Source organism: Barbus barbus (genome assembly GCF_936440315.1).
Source record: "Barbus barbus genome assembly, chromosome: 43".
Taxonomy (NCBI): domain Eukaryota; kingdom Metazoa; phylum Chordata; class Actinopteri; order Cypriniformes; family Cyprinidae; genus Barbus; species Barbus barbus.
In genome coordinates, this window is record NC_136721.1 from 20,354,178 (window position 1) to 20,375,544 (window position 21,367).

At 36.8% G+C, this 21,367-nt stretch overlaps 2 protein-coding genes across 8 annotated transcripts in view; one reads left to right on the forward strand and one right to left on the reverse strand.

Annotated features, from left to right (window-relative positions):
* LOC306862369 (E3 ubiquitin-protein ligase NEDD4-like) overlaps positions 1 to 6,315 on the forward strand; it is a 71,758-nt gene extending 65,443 nt beyond the window's left edge. For all 7 annotated transcript variants that reach the window (XM_079405143.1, XM_079405140.1, XM_079405142.1 and 4 more), the window contains 7 exons: positions 13 to 86; positions 182 to 242; positions 400 to 459; positions 2,497 to 2,604; positions 3,796 to 3,892; positions 4,196 to 4,268; positions 4,524 to 6,315. In XM_079405143.1, coding sequence (XP_079261269.1) covers positions 13 to 86; positions 182 to 242; positions 400 to 459; positions 2,497 to 2,604; positions 3,796 to 3,892; positions 4,196 to 4,268; positions 4,524 to 4,626 — 576 coding nt within the window. In that variant the 3' untranslated portion in view covers positions 4,627 to 6,315. The remainder of the gene's footprint in view (positions 1 to 12; positions 87 to 181; positions 243 to 399; positions 460 to 2,496; positions 2,605 to 3,795; positions 3,893 to 4,195; positions 4,269 to 4,523) is intronic.
* Positions 6,316 to 9,150: 2,835 nt separating this feature from the next.
* On the reverse strand, positions 9,151 to 21,180 carry LOC306862683 (alpha-protein kinase 2-like; the record flags this gene model as incomplete). The annotated part of the gene is made up of 10 exons (XM_079405603.1): positions 9,151 to 11,478; positions 11,637 to 11,685; positions 11,830 to 12,047; positions 13,382 to 13,470; positions 13,561 to 13,859; positions 14,048 to 14,086; positions 14,714 to 14,844; positions 15,357 to 15,510; positions 16,231 to 17,761; positions 19,168 to 21,180. The coding sequence occupies 10 exons, from the start codon at positions 21,178 to 21,180 to the stop codon at positions 11,277 to 11,279; spliced, it is 4,725 nt and encodes a 1,574-aa protein (XP_079261729.1). The 3' UTR covers positions 9,151 to 11,276.
* Between the last annotated feature and the right edge of the window lie 187 nt (positions 21,181 to 21,367).

The window sequence follows — 21,367 nt, forward strand, 5'->3', positions numbered from 1 at the left end:
TTATATTTATAGACATATCAGGTGGATTTGAAGCCAAGTGGATCAGACATGGTTGTAACCAATGACAACAAAAAAGAATACATAGAGTGAGTTGCTCACTTGCTCTATTTGTAAATTCTTTCATGTGGAATTTTATACTAACAAAATCTTTTTTTTTTTTTTTTTTTTTGGCTCTGCACAGCCTGGTGATTCAGTGGCGGTTTGTGAACCGGGTCCAGAAACAGATGAACGCCTTCTTGGAGGTATATGATCAAATCCTCCACACAATAAAAAGTTCTCTGTAGTCCCATGTATTGCCACTAGGTGGTAGAAGTTGTTATATTTTTCCTTATGGCTGCATTCCAACATGCTATACTGACATGCAATGTTTTGATCATGTTTCACATGTCTGTTTCACAGGGCTTCACTGAACTCATTCCCATCGACTTGATAAAGATTTTTGACGAAAACGAACTGGAGGTAACAACTTCCCACATACCCATTATTCAGTGTCTGCTGTTGTCATGGAGACTGAATCCTCCATGTCCAAGACTTTTATAGAATCATACAAAAAAGTGCAAGCTGTTTTTGTATTAACACCTGATTTGTAGTTTATCAATTATATTATTTCTAGTTCCAAATATAGAAGAAAATCTAAGTGAATAAAATACTTTTAAGTTTATGAAAATTGTATTGCCACAGGCAGTATATAAAACATTTTGGGTACTGTGTACTAACTATACACCATATTATACAATAGTATTATTCAAACACACACACACACACACACAGAATTTTTTTTTATTATTATTATTTAAATTTGTTTTATTATTTTTATTTTGATTACTTTTGTCATGCAATGACACTCAAAAGTGACAGTAAAGACATTTCAAATGTTCCCAAATTTTTTGGGGGCAATATTAGGCAGCACAACTTTTTTCAATATTGGTAATAATAATTATTGAGTACCAAATCATCATAGTAATTCAGCTTTGCCATTACAGAAATTATAGTGTGTGTGTGTATGCATGTATGTATGTATGTATATGTATATATATATGTGTCTGTATATGTGTGTATATATATATATATATATATATATATATATATATATATATATATATATATATATATATATATATATATATATATATATATATATATATATATATATATATATATATATACTCACCTAAAGGATTATTAGGAACACCTGTTCAATTTCTCATTAATGCAATTATCTATTTAACCAATCACATGGCAGTTGCTTCAATGCATTTAGGGGTGTGGTCCTGGTCAAGACAATCTCCTGAACTCCAAACTGAATGTCAGAATGGGAAAGAAAGGTGATTTAAGCAATTTTGAGCGTGGCATGGTTGTTGGTGCCAGACGGGCCGGTCTGAGTATTTCACAATCTGCTCAGTTACTGGAATTTTCACGCACAACCATTTCTAGGGTTTACAAAGAATGGTGTGAAAAGGGAAAAACATCCTGTATGCGGCAGTCCTGTGGGCGAAAATGCCTTGTTGATGCTAGAGGTCAGAGGAGAATGGGCCGACTGATTCAAACTGATAGAAGAGCAACTTTGATTGAAATAACCACTCGTTACAACCGAGGTATGCAGCAAAGCATTTGTGAAGCCACAACACGCACAACCTTGAGGCGGATGGGCTACAACAGCAGAAGACCCCACCGGGTACCACTCATCTCCACTACAAATAGGAAAAAGAGGCTACAATTTGCACGAGCTCACCAAAATTGGACGGTTGAAGACTGGAAAAATGTTGCCTGGTCTGATGAGTCTCGATTTCTGTTGAGACATTCAGATGGTAGAGTCAGAATTTGGCGTAAACAGAATGAGAACATGGATCCATCATGCCTTGTTACCACTGTGCAGGCTGGTGGTGGTGGTGTAATGGTGTGGGGGATGTTTTCTTGGCACACTTTAGGCCCCTTAGTGCCAATTGGGCATCGTTTAAATGCCACGGCCTACCTGAGCATTGTTTCTGACCATGTCCACCCCTTTATGACCACCATGTACCCATCCTCTGATGGCTACTTCCAGCAGGATAATGCACCATGTCACAAAGCTCGAATCATTTCAAATTGGTTTCTTGAACATGACAATGAGTTCACTGTACTAAAATGGCCGCCACAGTCACCAGATCTCAACCCAATAGAGCATCTTTAGGATGTGGTGGAACGGGAGCTTCGTGCCCTAGATGTGCATCCCACAAATCTCCATCAACTGCAAGATGCTATCCTATCAATATGGGCCAACATTTCTAAAGAATGCTTTCAGCACCTTGTTGAATCAATGCCACGTAGAATTAAGGCAGTTCTGAAGGCGAAAGGGGGTCAAACACAGTATTAGTATGGTGTTCCTAATAATCCTTTAGGTGAGTGTATATATATATATATATATATGTATGTGTGTGTATAATAAAATGCTTTCAGAAGTTGAGTCTTGGTCTGTGTGTTACAGTGTGTTTATTGTGCTGTATTCTCTGTCTCCAGCTGCTGATGTGTGGTCTGGGTGATGTGGACGTCAATGACTGGAGGCAACACACAGTCTATAAGAATGGCTACTGTCCTAATCACCCTGTGATCCAGTGGTTCTGGAAGGTATGGAGAAGCACATAGCCTGTGTGTTTTGTGTGCACCATATGAACTATGAAATATTACAGATGTAGTGACTGAAAACAAAAAATCAAAACTGTATGTTTATTTTAACGTCATGGGTGCATCTTGGAATGATCTCCTCAAACTAATGCATTAAAATATAGAATGTCATGAATGCATATTTTTCTTCAAAATTAATTTTAGGCATTTAAACAAACCTTTTGATCAAAAGATTCTAAAGATCATGAGAAACTAATTCAGTCAAGTGTGTCCAAACGTTTGTATGCATGAGTGTGTCTGACCCCATGCCATGTGCACTGTGGGCAGTTACTGATCAAAGTCTGTTTGATGTGAGGCTCATCGAGTGTTTACTCTGATGAAAGAGTCACGGCGTACATTAGGAACTTCTTATCAGTAGTCTGGAGCCAGACTTGCTCTTTCTAAACACACATAGGTAAATACATACAGATTTACTCTCCAGTACATAAATACAGCAAATGTGTCATATTTGAAAATTGATTTGAAGTCTATGTGAAATTAGGCACAACTTTCTTCAGTTGGGAAGTAAATCTGTCGGGTCAGAGCTGTACATCCAAGGATGTTCGTAACATCTATAGACATATTCATATTTATTTCAACCGCAGATGCTGAGCTGGCAAACTAATTTTTGAATAACAGTCCATGGAGAAAGATGATTGCCCCCCCAGAATGGTGTAGTTATGGCATCTGCTAGCAGGGGTTTACTGGCCAAACTTTGACCCCTGGCTCCAACATGCTGAGCCGCAGTGCCGGTTTAAGTCCAGCATGTGGCATTTTCGGATCCTGTTCCCCTGTAAAGATATGATGGAAATGCTAAACACCAAAAAAAAAAACGTCATACAGAATTAAACAAATCTTAATACATTTAGATATAAAATATTAGTCATTGTTAGCAATCAAGCAACCGTATCCGTAACCGTTGATTACTGGCACATTAACTAGAAAAGCTTTAAGTAGAGGTTTTCTACCGATGATTATTTTAATGGAATTCTAAATGTATTAATTTCTAGAGAAAAACTTCCTTGGTTCCCTGTCATGATTGTTTTGAGAACTTATTCTCTGGAAAATGTTTCCTTACTGCTATATAGAGATGAAAGAGGTATAAAGAGATGAAAGTTATTGGTATTAACTATGTCTCTCTACATCTCAACTCAGGCTGTGTTGTTAATGGATGCTGAAAAGCGGATCAGACTTTTGCAGTTCGTCACTGGAACATCCAGAGTGCCAATGAACGGCTTTGCTGAACTCTACGGTAAATAATGCTCTACTGTGTCACATATAATATAATATATGATATAATATAATATGTATGTATGTGTGTGTTTTGCTAAGGTAATCTGTGTTTTGCAAATTTGTTTGTTTTTCAGAAAATATCACTGGCGTTGTAGTACAATAATAGTATAATTTCTCTTGACAATTTAATGCAGACAGTCTATAAGAAGATGTTTGTGGCAGCTTCCTCTGTTTTCAGATTTTAGCATTTCCCTTTGAGACCTATATAATGAATTGGCTCCGTTCCTGATTGGTCCTTGACAAGTCATGTGATCTGTTGCAGGTTCCAATGGGCCGCAGTTATTTACTATCGAGCAGTGGGGGACACCTGACAAACTTCCTCGTGCTCACACCTGGTAAGACCTAGAGGGATTTAACAGCTTTATTTACTCGAACACATATATACATATATATTCCTTTCATCTCCCATTGAAGGGATTGTTTTATTTTAATTTATTTATTTATTTATTATTTGTTTTGGGAAAATATCCAAATATAGCAAAAATAATTTGGGGATATTTTGAAAAGATGTTACTCAGTTTTAATTGAAAAACAACTAAATGTTTGCATTTAGATTATCTCAATGATTCCGTTGTTTTCTTCCCGCGCAGCTTTAATCGTCTGGACCTCCCGACGTACGAGTCATTTGAAGACCTGCGAGAGAAGCTTCTGATGGCTGTGGAAAACGCCCAAGGCTTCGAGGGCGTCGACTAAAGAACTCCCTTTATATTCATGCGATCTCCTAATGCAACCGACGAGCAAAGACATGTACAACACACTCGCACACACGTCTATACTCGCATATACACACTCTCGAGTTGCCATTGTACAGCCTGATCCCAGCAGTCGCAGGTTTGTGATGTCAGCACAGTATATGCATGTAATCTGTCTAGCTAGAACGATTGGCTGTGAACCCGTTTTGACTCCAAACAGCCCTGCAGTATCCCACAAATCATGCTCTCTCCTAACACGTTTTATTTCAAAATCCATCGCTTAGGCCTTGTTGGCTTTCTTTATATTGGTAGTAAATAAGAAAGTTCAGTATTTGGGTGTGTCCTCAGAGTGGGTGTGGCCTTGGTATACCACCGCAACAATCCCATTAATTCCACAAACATAAAATAAATTCAGTGAAGAGGCAACTCTCTTATCAGGTCTTACTAACACCAGATTACCTTAGGAATCACAGCCAGGATGAAGGACACCTCCTCATCCTCCCTTATCCCGCAAAGTACGCTAAGTTTCCCCTTCCTTCCTTTCCTTCGTCGAGGATTATTTTTTATCTTCTTTTGCAACGCCAAGAAGCAATGGGAATTGTTTTTAATAGTTTATTATTATCGCTGTTATTATCATTCTTACAGAGTAAACAGATATTTGTACCAACAATGTGGTTTACTATTTTAAACAACGTTATTGGAAATGCATCAGTGGCCTGGCTATATTAAATTCAATATCCATATCATTGTGGGTAAAAAAAACGAAAAAACAAACAAACAAAAAAAATGATCAACATGATTATTGTATTGCTATGAAAACTGGCATGAACATGTATCTTGTGTTTCAATATGATTACGTAGTAATTATAAAGCTATTCTCCTTCTTGGTTGAGAGCAAAGATGGAAAAGGTCGACATGCATCGGACATGAGTTTGTCAGTTTTCTTCAATTGTAATAAGTATTGTTCTTATCTTTATTATGATTATATCTGTTCATAATGCTGTAAATGAGTTTGTTTTGGGGGAAAGACGCGATTGGACTCTTACTGTATGTGTTAAATCTGTTTGAAGTATTAAAGAGCGACACAGAGTATCTTAAAAGCGCTGTAATTCAACACTGCAAGTCTCGTAGACTTTCAGGACATAAACTTTCTTTCTTTCGGTTTCTTCTAACACCACTGTACCTAAAAGGGCACTTTATTGATCACACACTAGGGTCATGTCACCTGTTTTTTTTTTTTTTTTTTGTGAACTTGATTATCTATTTTGTTCTTTTAAAAGCACTTGGTTCCTTGGTCCAATATCTCTTGTTTATAATCGGCCTGCTGCTAACATATCAGATCACAGCTCGGCCCTACAGCTGATCTGGAGTCAGTCTGGTTCGTCAGTGTGAATCCGGATCGGCTCTAGGAACGAGTTCCACCTGGAGTCAGACTTCAGACTGGTTCTTTTTCTATTTTCTTTTCTAGTCTTTTATCTGTACGCCTCCCCACTCACACTTTTCGGGCCGCTGTGGCTCTGTAGGTTTGTGATAATATTATGATTATTGTTATTGTTATAAATTACCCTTCCTCTTTTGTAGGGGCAGTCCTTTTTTTATTGATGAGGAACATTTACTGTCTGGTTCCTGCTCACCACAAGACCTTGCGATTCGTATAACTTCATTCAAAATAAACTGATAAATGGAATTTAGGTGTGGTGTTGTTTTACTGATTTATCGTGTTTGGTTAGTTGACACTAGAACAAATGACAGGAAATCAACTAAATAAGACTTGAAATGGTATCGGATGGGTTTGGATTGATTGATTTCAAGGTCAACACATTCATGGTATTTCTACTTCTGTAACTGTTGGCAGTTGGGTTTGTAAATGCATGTCTGTTCTAGGTTTCAGTTTAAGCTGAAGGTTGAGAGAAAGTGTGTTTTGTCATTTACTGGATTGTCCGAAGTCGAAGAACAAGCAAACAGAAGGACAGCGTTTTGCTTTATTGTGGGGGTTTTCCTTTTACAGATATGCAATTTTACATGTTCTGTTGATTTGACCGGGTTCAATGCTGCAAGTACAGCTAACCGGGTCAAATCTGGCAATCTAGTTCAAGGCTGTGTTGACTTCTCTGCTGTGTTGATTTTCTGCTCTCATGCTTAAGCATTGCAAGCCTACATCTATAAAATCTTGAAATATGTCATTTTTATTTTTTTTAAGTTATATTATAACAATTTTGTTGCATAATATATTATACATGTATTAGTTGTTTAATATATACATACACTATTGTTCAAAAGTTTGGGGTAGTAATGTTTAAAAACTAAAAAAAGTTTTTGAAAGTCTCTTATTCTTACCAAGGCTGCATTGATTTTTGTCGTAAAAACAGTAATATTGTGAAATATTATTACAACTTAAAAACGGTTTTATATTTGAATTTATTTTAAGTTTTAATTTATTCCTGTGATGCAAAACTGAATTTTCAGCATCATTACTCCAGTGTCACATGGTCCTTCAGAAATCATTCTAATATGCTGATTTGATGCTCAAGAAATATTATCAATATTGAAAACAGTTGTGCTGTTAAATTTTATAGGGGAAAAAACATGCCTCGATGAATAGACAGCATAATTATAAAAACTTTGAAAATGACAGAAGCCACTTTATTTAATATTAGGAATATAAATTTCATGTTTATTATTTTATGTAATATTTTTATGTAAATTGTAAGTCATTTTAATGTGCAGCAATAAAATGTTATTATACGTTTGTTACAATAGTAACAGCATATTATTAAACATTTTAATTTTCTTATATTATTCCCAATTCAAAATGGTGATTAATAATATGCATTATATTTTTGTATGCTTTCATTTCAAAAATTAGTTTCCCAGGCATTTGCTATAGCACAATTTGACTGTGTCAATCATTTGTGGTCATTTTTACATTTTTGTTGTTGAACACATGGCACGAGGCTCTGCTGAGCGGTGAAGGAAACTCGGTTCATTCACACATGCAATCGGACGGCTATCAGATCCAAGGACAAGCAAATAAAAGCGGCCTGTACACTTTATCAAGAGTTCTCTTTCTGCAATCACAAACAAGTCCAGCGCCAAACCAACATCACATCAGAGCCGGGATTCACAGAATGAGCTGCAGCAGCGGAAACCCATTCACTACTCTGTTTGTCAACACTTCTAGGAAATTAGGTACGATTATGTGAGCGATTTGTGAAATTGAATGGAATAAACTTTAGACCGGCCTGTCATTTCAGTACACTGGGGGTCTGTCACACTTCTCAAATATCTGGGCTTTTAAAACAACATAACCATATTTTAATCACTGACTCCATGTTGAAAGAGGCATTTTGGGTGGTCTGACCTCTATTTATATCTCACAAGTGTCTTAATGATTCTTCTCATGGTTGCAGGTGTTAGTGTTAAGAGGAAATGGTGCTTTTAAAGTGTTTTTTTTTTTTCCTTTTCTGAAGTACTCCCAGGTTTTGAGTAAGTGACCTCGTCCCTACGTCACGGCTGATCAATACTTCTCTAAGCTTATCACAAAACTGTTTGACTAAACCCCCTCTAGGTACATATATGGAGGTTAAAGGAGAGCAGAATGACCAGTCATGACAGAGACTTGTTTCTCATTTTCTTGCAGACTGTGGATCTCTGGAAGAGTGTGAGTGTATTATACAGGATATTGTGTTTTAGAGTTTTTTGTGAAGTGTGTTTCTTTTTCAGTGCTCTCAGTATTTCTACAGTCATGTGGATCGGCCATCTTTACTGACCAGGGCATGTGGTAAGTTAACTTGTTCAAAAAATTATTTGAGAATGGATATATGTCCATCAACAACATTTGAGCTTATTTATATTATTAAGATAAAAATATATATATATATATTGGATTCAAGAAAATGACAATAGTTCTTGACAGTAAAGCAGTCCCACTGTAGTATCATTGAAATACTATTATAGCTTTATGAATATTTTGAATTCATTTTCTGTTTTCATTTTTCAACTTTTATTAGTACATTTTTAGTACATTAAGTACTAAATGAAAAATAAATGTTTCCTTGGCAGCTGACTGAAATAAAATATAAATTGTTTTAATTATTGTTGCAAAAAATATGTTGTTTTCAACATAATCAGAAGTGTTTCTTAAACATCAAATCAGCATCATAAAATGATTTCTGAAGGATCATGTGACTGGACAGGAATAAACCAAACAAAAAACGTACTGACCCCAAGCTTTTGAGCAGCAGTGTATATAATTAAGCCTGACCTATATATTAATGTTCTGCATTAAAAAGTACCACATTTAAATATTACTGATGTACAGTATAAGCGTCGTGAAGTATGTAAATATATTAATGGCGTAGCAGTCATATATTTGCACATTAAAATCCCATATTAAATTGAGTGACTGAAACATTTATCTGAACTAGCATGCATAGCTGTGGTTTAGGTTGCTTTTTGTTATTGTCACTAAAATATATTTGAGCTCAATAATGGGAGAAGTCTGATGAAGTTTCCTGATCATTTAGAGGAGACCATCTGCACGGTTTCTGTTCATAGGTTCATTCTGAGGGAAAAGTTCAGTTATCATAGGTGAGAAATTATTTAGGGCATAAGCCTATAATATTGCTGTTAATAAACTAGTGCAGTAGAGCTCTCCTGTCACTCTGTCGTCCTCCTGAGCTGTGGAGTGTGACAATGGTGTTTGTATCCTGTGTTGTCAAACGCCATTATCACACTAAATAGCCACGGTGAGACCTCACAACCTCCTCAGCCAATCAGCACAGAGAAACGCATGATGATGATGGATTCTATTGTGGGAATATGAAACACCCTTGTGTCTTTAAATGAATATGTATGAGTGCGCAACAAGGCTAATAATTTGGCATCTGCCATAAATAGATATGTGTGTACTGACCCAGTTGCCAGATAGTTATTTTTGTCTTGTGACACATTTTCTTTATATTTTGTTGAGTATTAGTATTGTATATTCACAGCAATAAAAACATCTTGCAAGTCTCTTGAAGTGTTTTAATGGGTAAAGAGTTACTTGAAATTCAGCAAGGATGCATTAAATTGATCAAAAGCAGTAGATCAGAGCAAAACAGTGCTATGTTTAGTATCATTGAAGCAATGCTGTAGTTTTATTAATATTTTAGATTGGTTTTATATCTGTTGTTTTCATTTAAAATTTTGGAATTTGTTAACATTTTTCGTTTTTAAAAAAAAAAGTTTTTTATATAGATTTTTAGTATAGCAAGTGAAACAAATAAAAAATGTTGAAATAAAAGTTTTTAAAAAGTTTAAATATTTTTAAATATTAAAAAAAATAATATATAAACTCATATTGAAATACAGTTTACTATAGTATTAACATGTATATTAAGTATATAATATTTTTTTTCACTTATTTTAGTTTAAAATAATATCTGATTTCTCTCGACTGTAAAAAGTAAAAGGAAATGTAATTTTATAATATAAATGATTTTTAATAAACAAATGTATTAAATTGTTAAATGTAATGTGTGTGTGTGTGTGTGAATATATATAAAATAAGTAATGAAATTATTCAAGCAATTTCTTTTAAGATTGTGATTCAAATAAATCCCAGACTCAATTAAGAAAAAAATACTTATTACTACACAATATACCATTCAGAAGAGATCATTCAAAGCCAATACAAGACGATTGTGGTTCAGTCAAGCCAAGAATCTGATAACCTTTGACCTTGACATTCACTAAGACTACTAATAGATAAGACTATCTAGATTGGCAGAAAGTAGCAACAGTAACATCACAGTTTTTAATTTCAGGTGATTGATTTGTGCAGTTCATTAACATAAACAGGACAAATACTTTGCTTCAAACGTGTGCTTATATATAGCAATGAGGCAACAAGTCATTTGACTTTGGAAGGATGATGGAAACGTGAAGGTGGAGGATTGTCATTCTTGCCGAGGCAAATCAACAGCTGTTTACTAGGGCAAGTGTACAAACTTTTCCATTGTATCAGATTTACCACCTCATCCTTCCTTCCCAGAAACAATGCAGATGAACTTTAAAAAAATACTAAACTACATAAAAATTTGTGTGAAAAAGCATTTCAACATTGAAAACGAGAAGCTTCAAACATTCAATTCTAGCAGTTACATTCAAGTCTAACATTCTTTTACTGCTGTACAGTACATTAATCTCACTCATAAAGTAAATATCTATTTAAGATTTAGCAGTTTGATACTTATTGCACATATTATAACAAGCAATCGTAATAACATGAAGTTGTTGTTATTCAGAAGTGCCAGTAGGCTAATAATAAAGAATCGGATGGCAGCACCACAGGCACGACTTTTCAACAAAGCAAATCGGGATAAAACACTACAGATTTCTTTGGTTTAAACAAAAAAATATTACATCAAAAAAGTGTTATATCGATCATCAGTCGACTCACCCCTTAAAAAAATAAATAAAAACCATTAATAAGCTCTTTTAAAATAGCACAAAAGAGCTCTCAAGAAAGAAGTAACCTCCCTACTGTCCTTACAGATGAATGTCATCTTACATTTAAAGAAACATCTCAGAAACACGTTTGTTCCTGAGCAAGAAAACGACGGACACTAGTTATCCTACAAGCAGATGTTCAGAGTTTCTGTGCCATCAGGATTTGGCGTTCAGAACGGGGCCGAAGGTTTTTTTCCTTGGCGCAGGTTGTGTTTTTGGCTTTGGCGGGCCGACGGGCCGTTTGGGCTTGGGCTGAAGAGACGTCAGGCCTAGAAGCTCACAGAAGCTGTTACACTGATGAAGAGCCTTGAACTGATCAATGAAGGACGTGGCACAGTTTCCTCTGAACCCCTTATAGCTGCAATGATACAAATCTATATTACTGCTTTCATAACTACAGTTTTTAAGTAATGTATTATTATATAGAGCATTTATATTATATGTACCTTTTATATATTTAAATACATTAATATTTTTTTTGATGAATTTGTGATTTTTTTAAAAATCTGAATTTACCCTTTTTTACAGGTGGCAATCCCAACATCTGTCAGTTTCATACCCACACCTGGACATAAAAGAGAACATTTGTGATGCTAAAAAACTGTATGCTTCACTCCTTGCAGGATTCGACATTCTTCTTGTTACAACAGCCCTGTTAATGTCATGATGTGTAGTATATTGTAAAATGGCAGTACTGTAGATTATTTACCCTGCATATCGGTAACCAGCAGGTTGCCGTCAGTCTGTGTATAGACCCAGTGCTGGAAGGCGCAGCATTTCTGTCCCGCCTCAGAGTCTCTGCGCATCAGGTTGATCTCCTTCCCGTCCTTCACAGAGTACTTCACAAAATCTCCCAGCAGCTCCTCCTCCAGCGTGGCGTAAGGGACATCGTTAGATGGTCGGTGAACCAAATAAATAGGGATGATTCTGGGAATTGAAGGGCAATTTGATGAATTAATACAAATAATGAAATATATATATATATATATATATATATATATATATATATATATATATATATATATATATATATATATATATATATATATATATATATATATATATATATATATATATATATATATATATATATATATATGTATATGCTTTTTTGAATAAAGTCCATCCTAGATTATGAAATGTACACTACCATTCAAATGTTAGCTTTCAAAATGTTTTTCTTTATTTAATTAAAAAAAATATATATATATATTAAATATATAATTTCAAATATTTCAAGCATGTTAATAACCTTTAAAATAATATCATTAGCATAAAATAGTTTTGAATTTCTGACTAGACTGAAGAAAGCAATATAAGTAGTTGCTTTTATATGTAGTTTTTTAATAATAAAAATTTAGTATCTGTGTTAAATATATACGGAAGCGTATTGCATTCACTTGAGGAAAAAAAATCTACTCTGTTTTTCTGAATTAACGAGTTAATTATCTCAGAATTACGAGATAATTTTTCATGAAAAAAAGTTTTTGCTCTGTTTTTCTGAATTAACGAGTTAATTATCTCAGAATTACGAGATAATTTTTCATGAAAAAAAGTTTTTGCTCTGTTTTTCTGAATTAACGAGTTAATTATCTCAGAATTACTAGATAATTTTTCATGAAAAAAAGTTAAAATTATTATCATTAAAAATTATCTCGTAATTCTGAGATAATTAACTCGTTAATTCAGAAAAACAGAGTAGATTTTTTTTTCCTCAAGTGAATGCAATACGCTTCCGTAAATATACACTGACCAACATTTTTGTTTTTGAAAGAATGAGTTATATCGATTAAAAGTGAAAGAAAAGACATTTATAACGTAACATTAGATTTTTATTTTAAATAAACGTTTTTTTTTTACTTTCTATTCTTTCTAAACTTATCACAGTGTCCAGAAAAATAATAAGCAGCACAACGGTTTTCAACACTGATAATAAAAAATGTTTCTTACATTAATCAGCATATTAAAGTGATTTCTGAAGGATCATGTGACACTGAAGACTGGAGTAATGATGCTGAAAATTCAGCTTTATATAACAGAAATAAATTACATTTTAAAATACATTCAAATAATGTATTAAAATAATATTTCAGAATATAAGGTTACTTTAATGAGAAATCTCTGCTAACCCTTAAGTTCAGTTGTGTCAAATTACTTAAGTAAAACGTTTTCACCTAATTGAGTGATATAATGAAACAATCTCTATGTACAAGTTCCTATTACTTTTTACTCTTCACAAGTGTGTGTATTGTTATACTTACTCTGGCACCTCTCCAAATGATTCTGCAGACTTGGCCACACTATTGTACACTTTAATATATTCCCTGGCGGTATTCTGCACATGACATTCCTGGTTAAAAAAATTAAAAAACCAATCAGTCCCAAATCTCCTTAAGCTAATTTCTTAATTAAACATCTCCCTGGAGACATTCGTTCTCACCTCCACAGCCAGGGTATAGTTCTTCTGGACAAGTTCCTCATTATTTTTGGTCCCATAGCCAATGGAGTTGTGTACTTTCAGGACGCAGGGATGGCCGCGGTTGAAGCTCGGCAGATTGCCTTTTCTAAGAGTGGTCCTGAAAGCCTTGCGATGCATGCCTTCACCGAAGTGGACCTTTTCAGTCACGATGCTCGCTGGTTGATTCTCTCCAAAGTACTGATCTGAGAGAAAATCTTCCTTAAAGAGAAGCGGGCTGCACTGGATGTTCTCCTCATTGCCGTCCATCAACCTGGGCTCAGCTGGGAGATAGATAAATAGGATGAGAAGTGTTGTAAAACTAACCGATCACACTCACAACCCATTAAAAAATATACACCTGTCAGATTTCCATCAAAGAAAATCTCTATTATTCAGCATAGCTACTGTTCATACTATTTTAGCTACCAGAGGAACAGCAGAGAGACCATGAAATGAAAGGTCTGTTTACCTGGTTGATCATGACTCGGAATGACTAGTTCCATAAGCACTGAAATTAAAAATTTTACACAGTTGAGTCAATGAGTGTGATATGCTTGATTTACTTCTTATGCATGCAGATTTACAAAGTGAGGATTGGTTTCCCAGACACAAATTGCACATATTTGACACTAAAATTCAGAATATGTATACTTCTGTTCAAAGGTTTGGGGTCAGTAACATTTAAAAAAAAAGAAATGAATGCTTTTTATTCAGAAAAGATGCATTACATTGATCAAAAGTGAGAGTAAAGGCAATAATAATGGTGCAAAAGATTTCCATTTCAAACAAATGCTGTTCACTTTTGATTATTTTAATGCCTCCATCCTGGATTTATTTTCAAAAATCTTTTTAAAGGTAGTGTATTATGTATGGATTGTATTCATGCTGCACACATGCATACTTAATGTACTCAAATAACCGTTGAATTGTATTAAATGCAGTAAGCCATTTTGGACGGAGGAGAAGTCTTTATCTGGTTTCTTTAAGACTATTACCTCATTCACCCTGCTGGAACTTCAGAGCATGAGTTCCTGCTTTAGCTTTCTGCTTAGTCATGGAGTACATCAGCAAATTAAAATCGTAATTTATAGCCTCTTTAATCATTAGTCTGGAAAAGCAGCCCTCTATGTCTTACCCTCAGACGTGAGATGGTACTCTGAGGTCGAAACAGAAATGTTGGCAGTGTTCAGGCTGCATTTGTACAGCCCTAGATCTTTACTGCAAGACTTTAGGATGGTCAAAGTGAAGCGGCTGTTATCCTTCTCTCTACAGAAAACAGAAAAGCATTTAATCAAACATTTACAGTCAATAATTCTTCACACATCTGAGCAAAGGGTCCTAGAGACTAAATACAGTGGTCTATGCAGACCAGATGTTCATTTCTGAATCCTGCAGTTCAATTACAGCTTACAAAACATCTCAAAAGAACCATTCTGGACTGCAGAGGCCTGTTTGATTGCATCTGAGGCACAGTCAGCATTTAGTAGGAATGAATCACACTGTTATGTAAAAGGTTCATTTCGCACCCACTCCAAGTCATGGCTGAATCACCAGAGCGCTGATGTTCAGTCAGGTCCCTGCCAAAATTTACAGCAGATTTGGACAAGAACAGAGTGCCACCAAGTGGTAAAAGAGCTACATTATAATGATGACCTTCAGAAATGTGGTCATCTCAGTTAAATAATTCCATTTGGAAACTTCATTTTGGACCAGAGTCAGACGATAATGTAGGTTGATAAGGTGAAGCAGGGGCTGATAGGAAAAGAGGGTTTTCTTACACTTTGTTTATCTCTGACAGCACTGTTCCTTCTTTAGTCCACTTAATGATGGCATCAGATGGGACGGGACTGAACTTGCACCAAAGCAAGATGTTCTGGGGGTCAGCAGGGACTGGGTCAGCCTGGATCTCTGAGACTATACGAGGAACCGCAACTACAACAAAAACATAAAAATGCATAATTTATAGGCATAGATTTTGCATAGATTTATTTCATAACCTGAAGCCGGTTGCATAAACATAGACACTATGTTAAGACTGTGACTTAAGAACCAGTTTAATCAACTAGCAGTTACCCAAGAGGTAATCAGACTTACTTTTTTGGATTCAAATCAGACGGTTCTCCCTTTTTATAAGTAAAAAGTTATGACGAGACGTAAAGAAAAAAAATTAGATGGCTAACTTTTTAAGACTATTCTAAGCAGTTAATGCTACCGGCACCTGATTCCATTGCATTCCACCCCAAAAAACAACTTGAATCAACCTAAGGTGATTAGCTGGTCTCCCTAAGGTGGCCAAGCTGATCTTTTTTGTTGGTTTTAGAGATTTATGGTCACTTAACCAATTGGCAAACCAGCTAAAGCCACATTATCTAGATCGGAGATAAGCTAAGGTTCTGACATTTCTGACTCAGGAAATTGTTCCTGTGCAGGGGTGTCCAATCCTGTTCCTGAAGGCCACTATAGTGCAGAGTTTAGCTTGGGTCATAATCAAACACATCTGAACCAGATAATCAAGGCCTAGAGAACTTCCAAACAAGTGAGTTTTTGGCAGGTTGAAGCTAAACTCAGCACGCCATTGGGCCTCATGGAGTAGAATTGGACACCTCCTAATGGATTGACTTCTAACTTCTAAGTAGAACAGGTTTGGAGAACCTTCTTTGGGGATTGGAGTCTTCTGCTTGACAACCTCATTGTAAGCTCTCCGGGTCGTGTCTTCTACATCTTTTCTTGCTTGGCGGAAAATTGCGGGCAGCTGTGGCCTCGTCCTTATCGGAACTGCCCCAGACAGGTCGTCTGCGATTCGCCTGCGCTTAATGTCGTCATTCAGCATGCTGGGTAAACACGTGCTCGGAGAATCAGAGGTGCACGTCTTATTTTCCATCTTGGCTGTTTTACTGGCATCTACTTTGAGTTTTATAGAGGTGGCTTTCTGAGTGGCATTTACGCTTCCAGGGCCAATCTTGGCACCAAAACTCCCACTGGGTTCTACTTTGGGTCTCACTGAAATTACTTTCTGAGTGCTATCTTTGTTAGCAACGTCCATTTTAGTGGGAGGATGATATGCTGGTTTATCCAGACCATTTGATGTTACCTTCACATCAAGGTTCTCGGGCTTGCCACTCATGCTCTTCTGAGCGCCTCTGCTCCCTGTGTCACTCGGTGGATCATTTTCGGGTTTTGGTGTCCCATGTGGTGCATGCTTTTTCTTCTTCCCTTGGGGTTTAGGAGCAATCTTCTCTGTGATGACGATGGTTTCAATGACAGTAACTGGACGATCTTCACAACCATCTCCTTCTGAATTGAATTCCTCTTTCATCTGGGATGGGGGCTGAAGATCTTGCTTTTTTGATGTTTGAATCTCATGCTGCTGCTTCTCAACTGGTTTCTCCTTATGTTTAGAGCGTGTTTTACCATCTGAGGAAGTTTTGTGAGGCATATTGTCTGTTTTGGGTCGTTCCTTACAGTTTGAAAATGAAAAATGACTCAAACTGGGTTCTTCCAAGTCTAGAGTGACATATGCAACATGTTTGTCTTCAGACAGCATAAAACGCTGTCCTGTGAGTAAAATGAACTTAGAAAGCTCTTTGCTGATGTCGCATCTATCACTGTACTCGGCTTTTCTCCTAGTGCTCTTGATGGAAGGACCATCTGAATCTCCACTGCATGAAGATAAAGACTGGTCAGGGCATGTATGAATGTGACCTTGAGAAGAATTGTCACCACTGACTGATTTTTGATCACTCTTAAGATGTATCTCATTAATAATCCCCTTAGGTGGAAGATCTAGATCATCCTGTGGACGTTTCAATAAACTACTATGGAGGAAAGTATTTCCAGTATTGAGTGGAGCAAATGGCATAATAAACTCTGAAAATGTATTTCTTTCCTCCTCTTTTGGCTTCACGGTGCACTCCTCAGTGTTAAAATACACAAACGATTCATTTCCTTCAGCACGTCCCGCCTCAGAAGACACGCGACTGTTCGATTGAGAGGGACATGTGTGGAGAGCAACATCGGAGCCGTGACGCCGCTCCTCGCCGCTCACACAGTCAGTTAAATTCTTGTCGCTGGCGTATGCTGAGATCTTTTGAGAAGTAAAACTGCTTTGACGTTCCTCCCCGAAGACCAACCCGAGTTGGGAAACTTTGTCTCCGGTCACCTCCACCAGTGCATTTCCTTCCAACTGAAACACAGAAACATAGAAAAAACATTAAATGTTATAGGAAAGACAGAAGAAATCAGAGGCAGACAGCATAGGAATTGAAGCATTTGTATCATTTGACAAGTCAATTTAGGTCTATTCTCATCCAAACTACACTTAGCTGTTTGTTTACATACCTCACTGAGGCGAAGGTCCGCCTAATGCAAAAACTTTCATGCTGCAGTCTATAGTCACTTGTGGTTAGCAATGGAAGGGATCATCTATTATAGTGATCACAGCCGCTGTGTAATGTAAGTGAACCAATCACAGCTCTCCCGCTGTCTCAGGGGTCTGTGGGATTGGAGAAACTGTCGTACAGTACGACACAGAGTTTGAGAGCAGGGGTCGTATTTCGGCCCTCAGCTGTGCTCGTGCCCCTCACCCACTGCCTCTCCAGTTCCTCTTTTGCTCTTTGGTCTATTATCATCCACCACCCTCTATAATTAGTCTGCATTTCTGTTTATCAGTATTTTTCTCTGCACCTCACATTTCCTGTAATGTACGAACGAGGAGGGTGGTGAATGTTTAAGTGTTAGTGAGTGCATTTGAGCCATACTTTGGTAATGAGTTTGTCAAAAATGGCTCTGGAAGAACATTTCAGTAGAAAATAGTGGAAAAATAAAATAAAAAAAATATTAAAAACACAATAAATAAACAAAAATGCACATTAAAAATAAGATAATATTACTTTACATGCAGAAAATTGTAATTCACACGTAGGTATATGTTTAGTTTAATCTACATTTATTGTGTGTGAGAGAAAGAAATAGAGAGAGAGTATGTGTGTACATTATGAAGTGATATTTTTGTGTGGAATGACTTGGCTCTTCCAGCACACAGTGTGTCATAATAAATAATGAAAGTCACGATGAATGTGTTCCACACACGCAAGACCTATTATAGGAAATGTTAAAGGTGACAGGCTATTTAAGATCACATTCCATAACAATAATATGTGGAAGATTTTACATAATGGAAATGGTCACTAATAAAACAGTATCAAAAAACGCCATGGTACTGGCATGTTTTGTTGGACCTTTTACCATAGTAATACCATGTTTTTGAAACCGAACCTTTGCATTCTTTGCACTACAGTACCTATATATAAATACCATCGTATATGAATACAGTACGTATTTAGTATCATGTTTATGCATGATCATACCGTCACTGAACTATGGCTCCACCAAAGTACTTTTTTGGATAATAATGTGAAACGGTGTGGCAGTTACATTCAGTGGAGTTAACCAAAACTAACCTTTAGTTTAAACTGAAAACCCTAAAATGCAAATCTCTAAGCAAACTGCAAAAGATCTAAAGAGAACTTTTAAGAGAAGTAAAAACTGGCATCTGTGCTAATTGTATTTAAAATGAGCTAGTCATCTCACCTTTGTATTCCAAAGCCCTCCAGGGATTTGCAGAGTTCCATAAAGTGGTTGTGGTTTATTGTATTCAGACCTCTCCAACAAACTCATGTTGTTTTCCATTGTTGTATTGTCCTGTCTCTTTGAGTCTGAATGAGAAGGAAGACCATCTTTATCAGCTTGTTTAAAAAGAGTTCTATTAGCGTTATCAGACTCAACTAGTCCTCTACTCAAGGCTTTACCTGGTTCTATGAGATTCAGACATGTCTGTCCAGTGTTGTTTGCATTATCAGGACTTGTTCTTTGCTCCAAAATGTTGTCTTGGATTGCCATACCGTGCTTAGGACCAGTACTCGAAGTGTTAGCGCTGTTAAGAGAGTCTTCTGAATAGGTGTTAACTACCTGGAACCAGTCTGAAAGTGCACTAGCCCAGCTGTCTGAGGACGACCACCTCTCAACAGGTGGAAACTTCAGCTCCCAGTCTTCAGTGTGGTGGTCAATTGAGATGTTCTCTCTCCTGGAGTAATCCGAGGCTTTTGTTTTGTCTGGATGGGTCGTTGTGGGGCTGGGAGAACACGAACGACCCCACTTGTCAAAAATAGCACCCTCATCCTCTTCACCTGCCAAGAACTGGCGAGCGTCCAGCCACAACTCGCTACCAGTCTCAACATCACGTTCCATTCTTGGGATCTTTAAGCAAGCACCATCGATCTCCTCAGAATATTTACCTAAATCTCTATTCATGACAGATGTTGGGCAAGGGATCACTTGTGAGAGATCTTTCTCATGTTTTTCACCAATTTGTGAGGTTTTATGCATGAATTGGTGGAAAAGTGACTTAGAATTATCAGTTGTCTCAGTTGCCAATGGTTGCACCCTACCGACGTCCAATGGGAATTTTGTTTCAATCATTCTATCAAGCATGGAATCTTTAGTTCTTTGGGATTTTGATTCCGTTACATTATGTTCTGAATCCTGTAGAAGATTCGGAACCATTTGAGTTAAAGCGCCAGTGCAAATCTCAACATTTGAGGAGGCCAAGTCTTGATTTACAGTGTGAATGATCTCACTGTCATTGACCAGCCAGTCAGCTGTTTCCAAGACATTTATGTTCAACCCCAAAAAATCTAATACTTCAGGGGCATTATTTAAGATGCTTAGAGTATCTGCTTCATGCAAATCAGCCAAAGATAGATGAACGCCAGTCTTCAGATCTTCTGTCTTGTGTATCTGAGAGGTTGTGAAGCCACAACATGTCAAGTCCTCTGCAATGTCATGTATTTCTGGATGAGCTTTATAGGCAGTCGCCGCTTCCACTGTGACATCAACACCTTCAGATGTATCCTGGCAAGTCTGGATGAGAGTTACAGAAGAAGTTGCATCAGACTCATTACTTGCACCATTCATTACATTAGAGACGGTATTTACCAAGGGATCATCATCATTAGCTATTGGGTTAACATCAAGTCCAATGCTCTCAAAGGAGGCATATTGGTTTAAAAAGGCGTCTTGGCTCATATCTTCTTGTCTGCTGTGTTCTGTTAATAATGGACTCATTAATGTGCCATGAGCATCATTTGGATCCTCTTTAGTGTTCGAGTTACCATGTTTGTCATTTTGATTTCTGTCCAATAGGTGAATTAAGTTAGGGATGTTAGTACTGTTTGTGATACTATCAGTCTCCATTACAGCAGCTGTACTGAAGTCACAGTTATCACTTTTATTATCATTTGGATGATTTTTTGTCATTTTCATCATTGCAGTGTGATCCAGGGGCTGTGTTAAGACTACACCACTCTCATTTTCCCATTCAATGTTTGTATTATGGATCTCAATGATCCCATCCTGGCACGGAACTGGCATTAATCCTGAGCTTCCTGAGTCTGGATCAGGGTGTTGATCAGGGACTGAACTAAAGCTGTCGTCTGTCTGTTTGTCCGTGGCATGAGTGGGCTCATTTTGCTCTATGGGCGGTGAAGCGAAGGAAGAGTTGACAGCATCTGTGTCCAGGAACAGCAGATTGTCTTGGGTGGCCATGTCAACCCGCTCAGCTGTCATCTCCCTCTCTCTGGATCACTACACACACGTCACTGCACGAGAGAAAACGGAAGAAGAGAAAAAAGAAAACGAGAAACAATTAGATACATAGAAAACCATTCTTTTGAGTAACTTTTATCTGATACTGTCATTACAATATTGTACAACCACAGTATGGTTTGTAAGA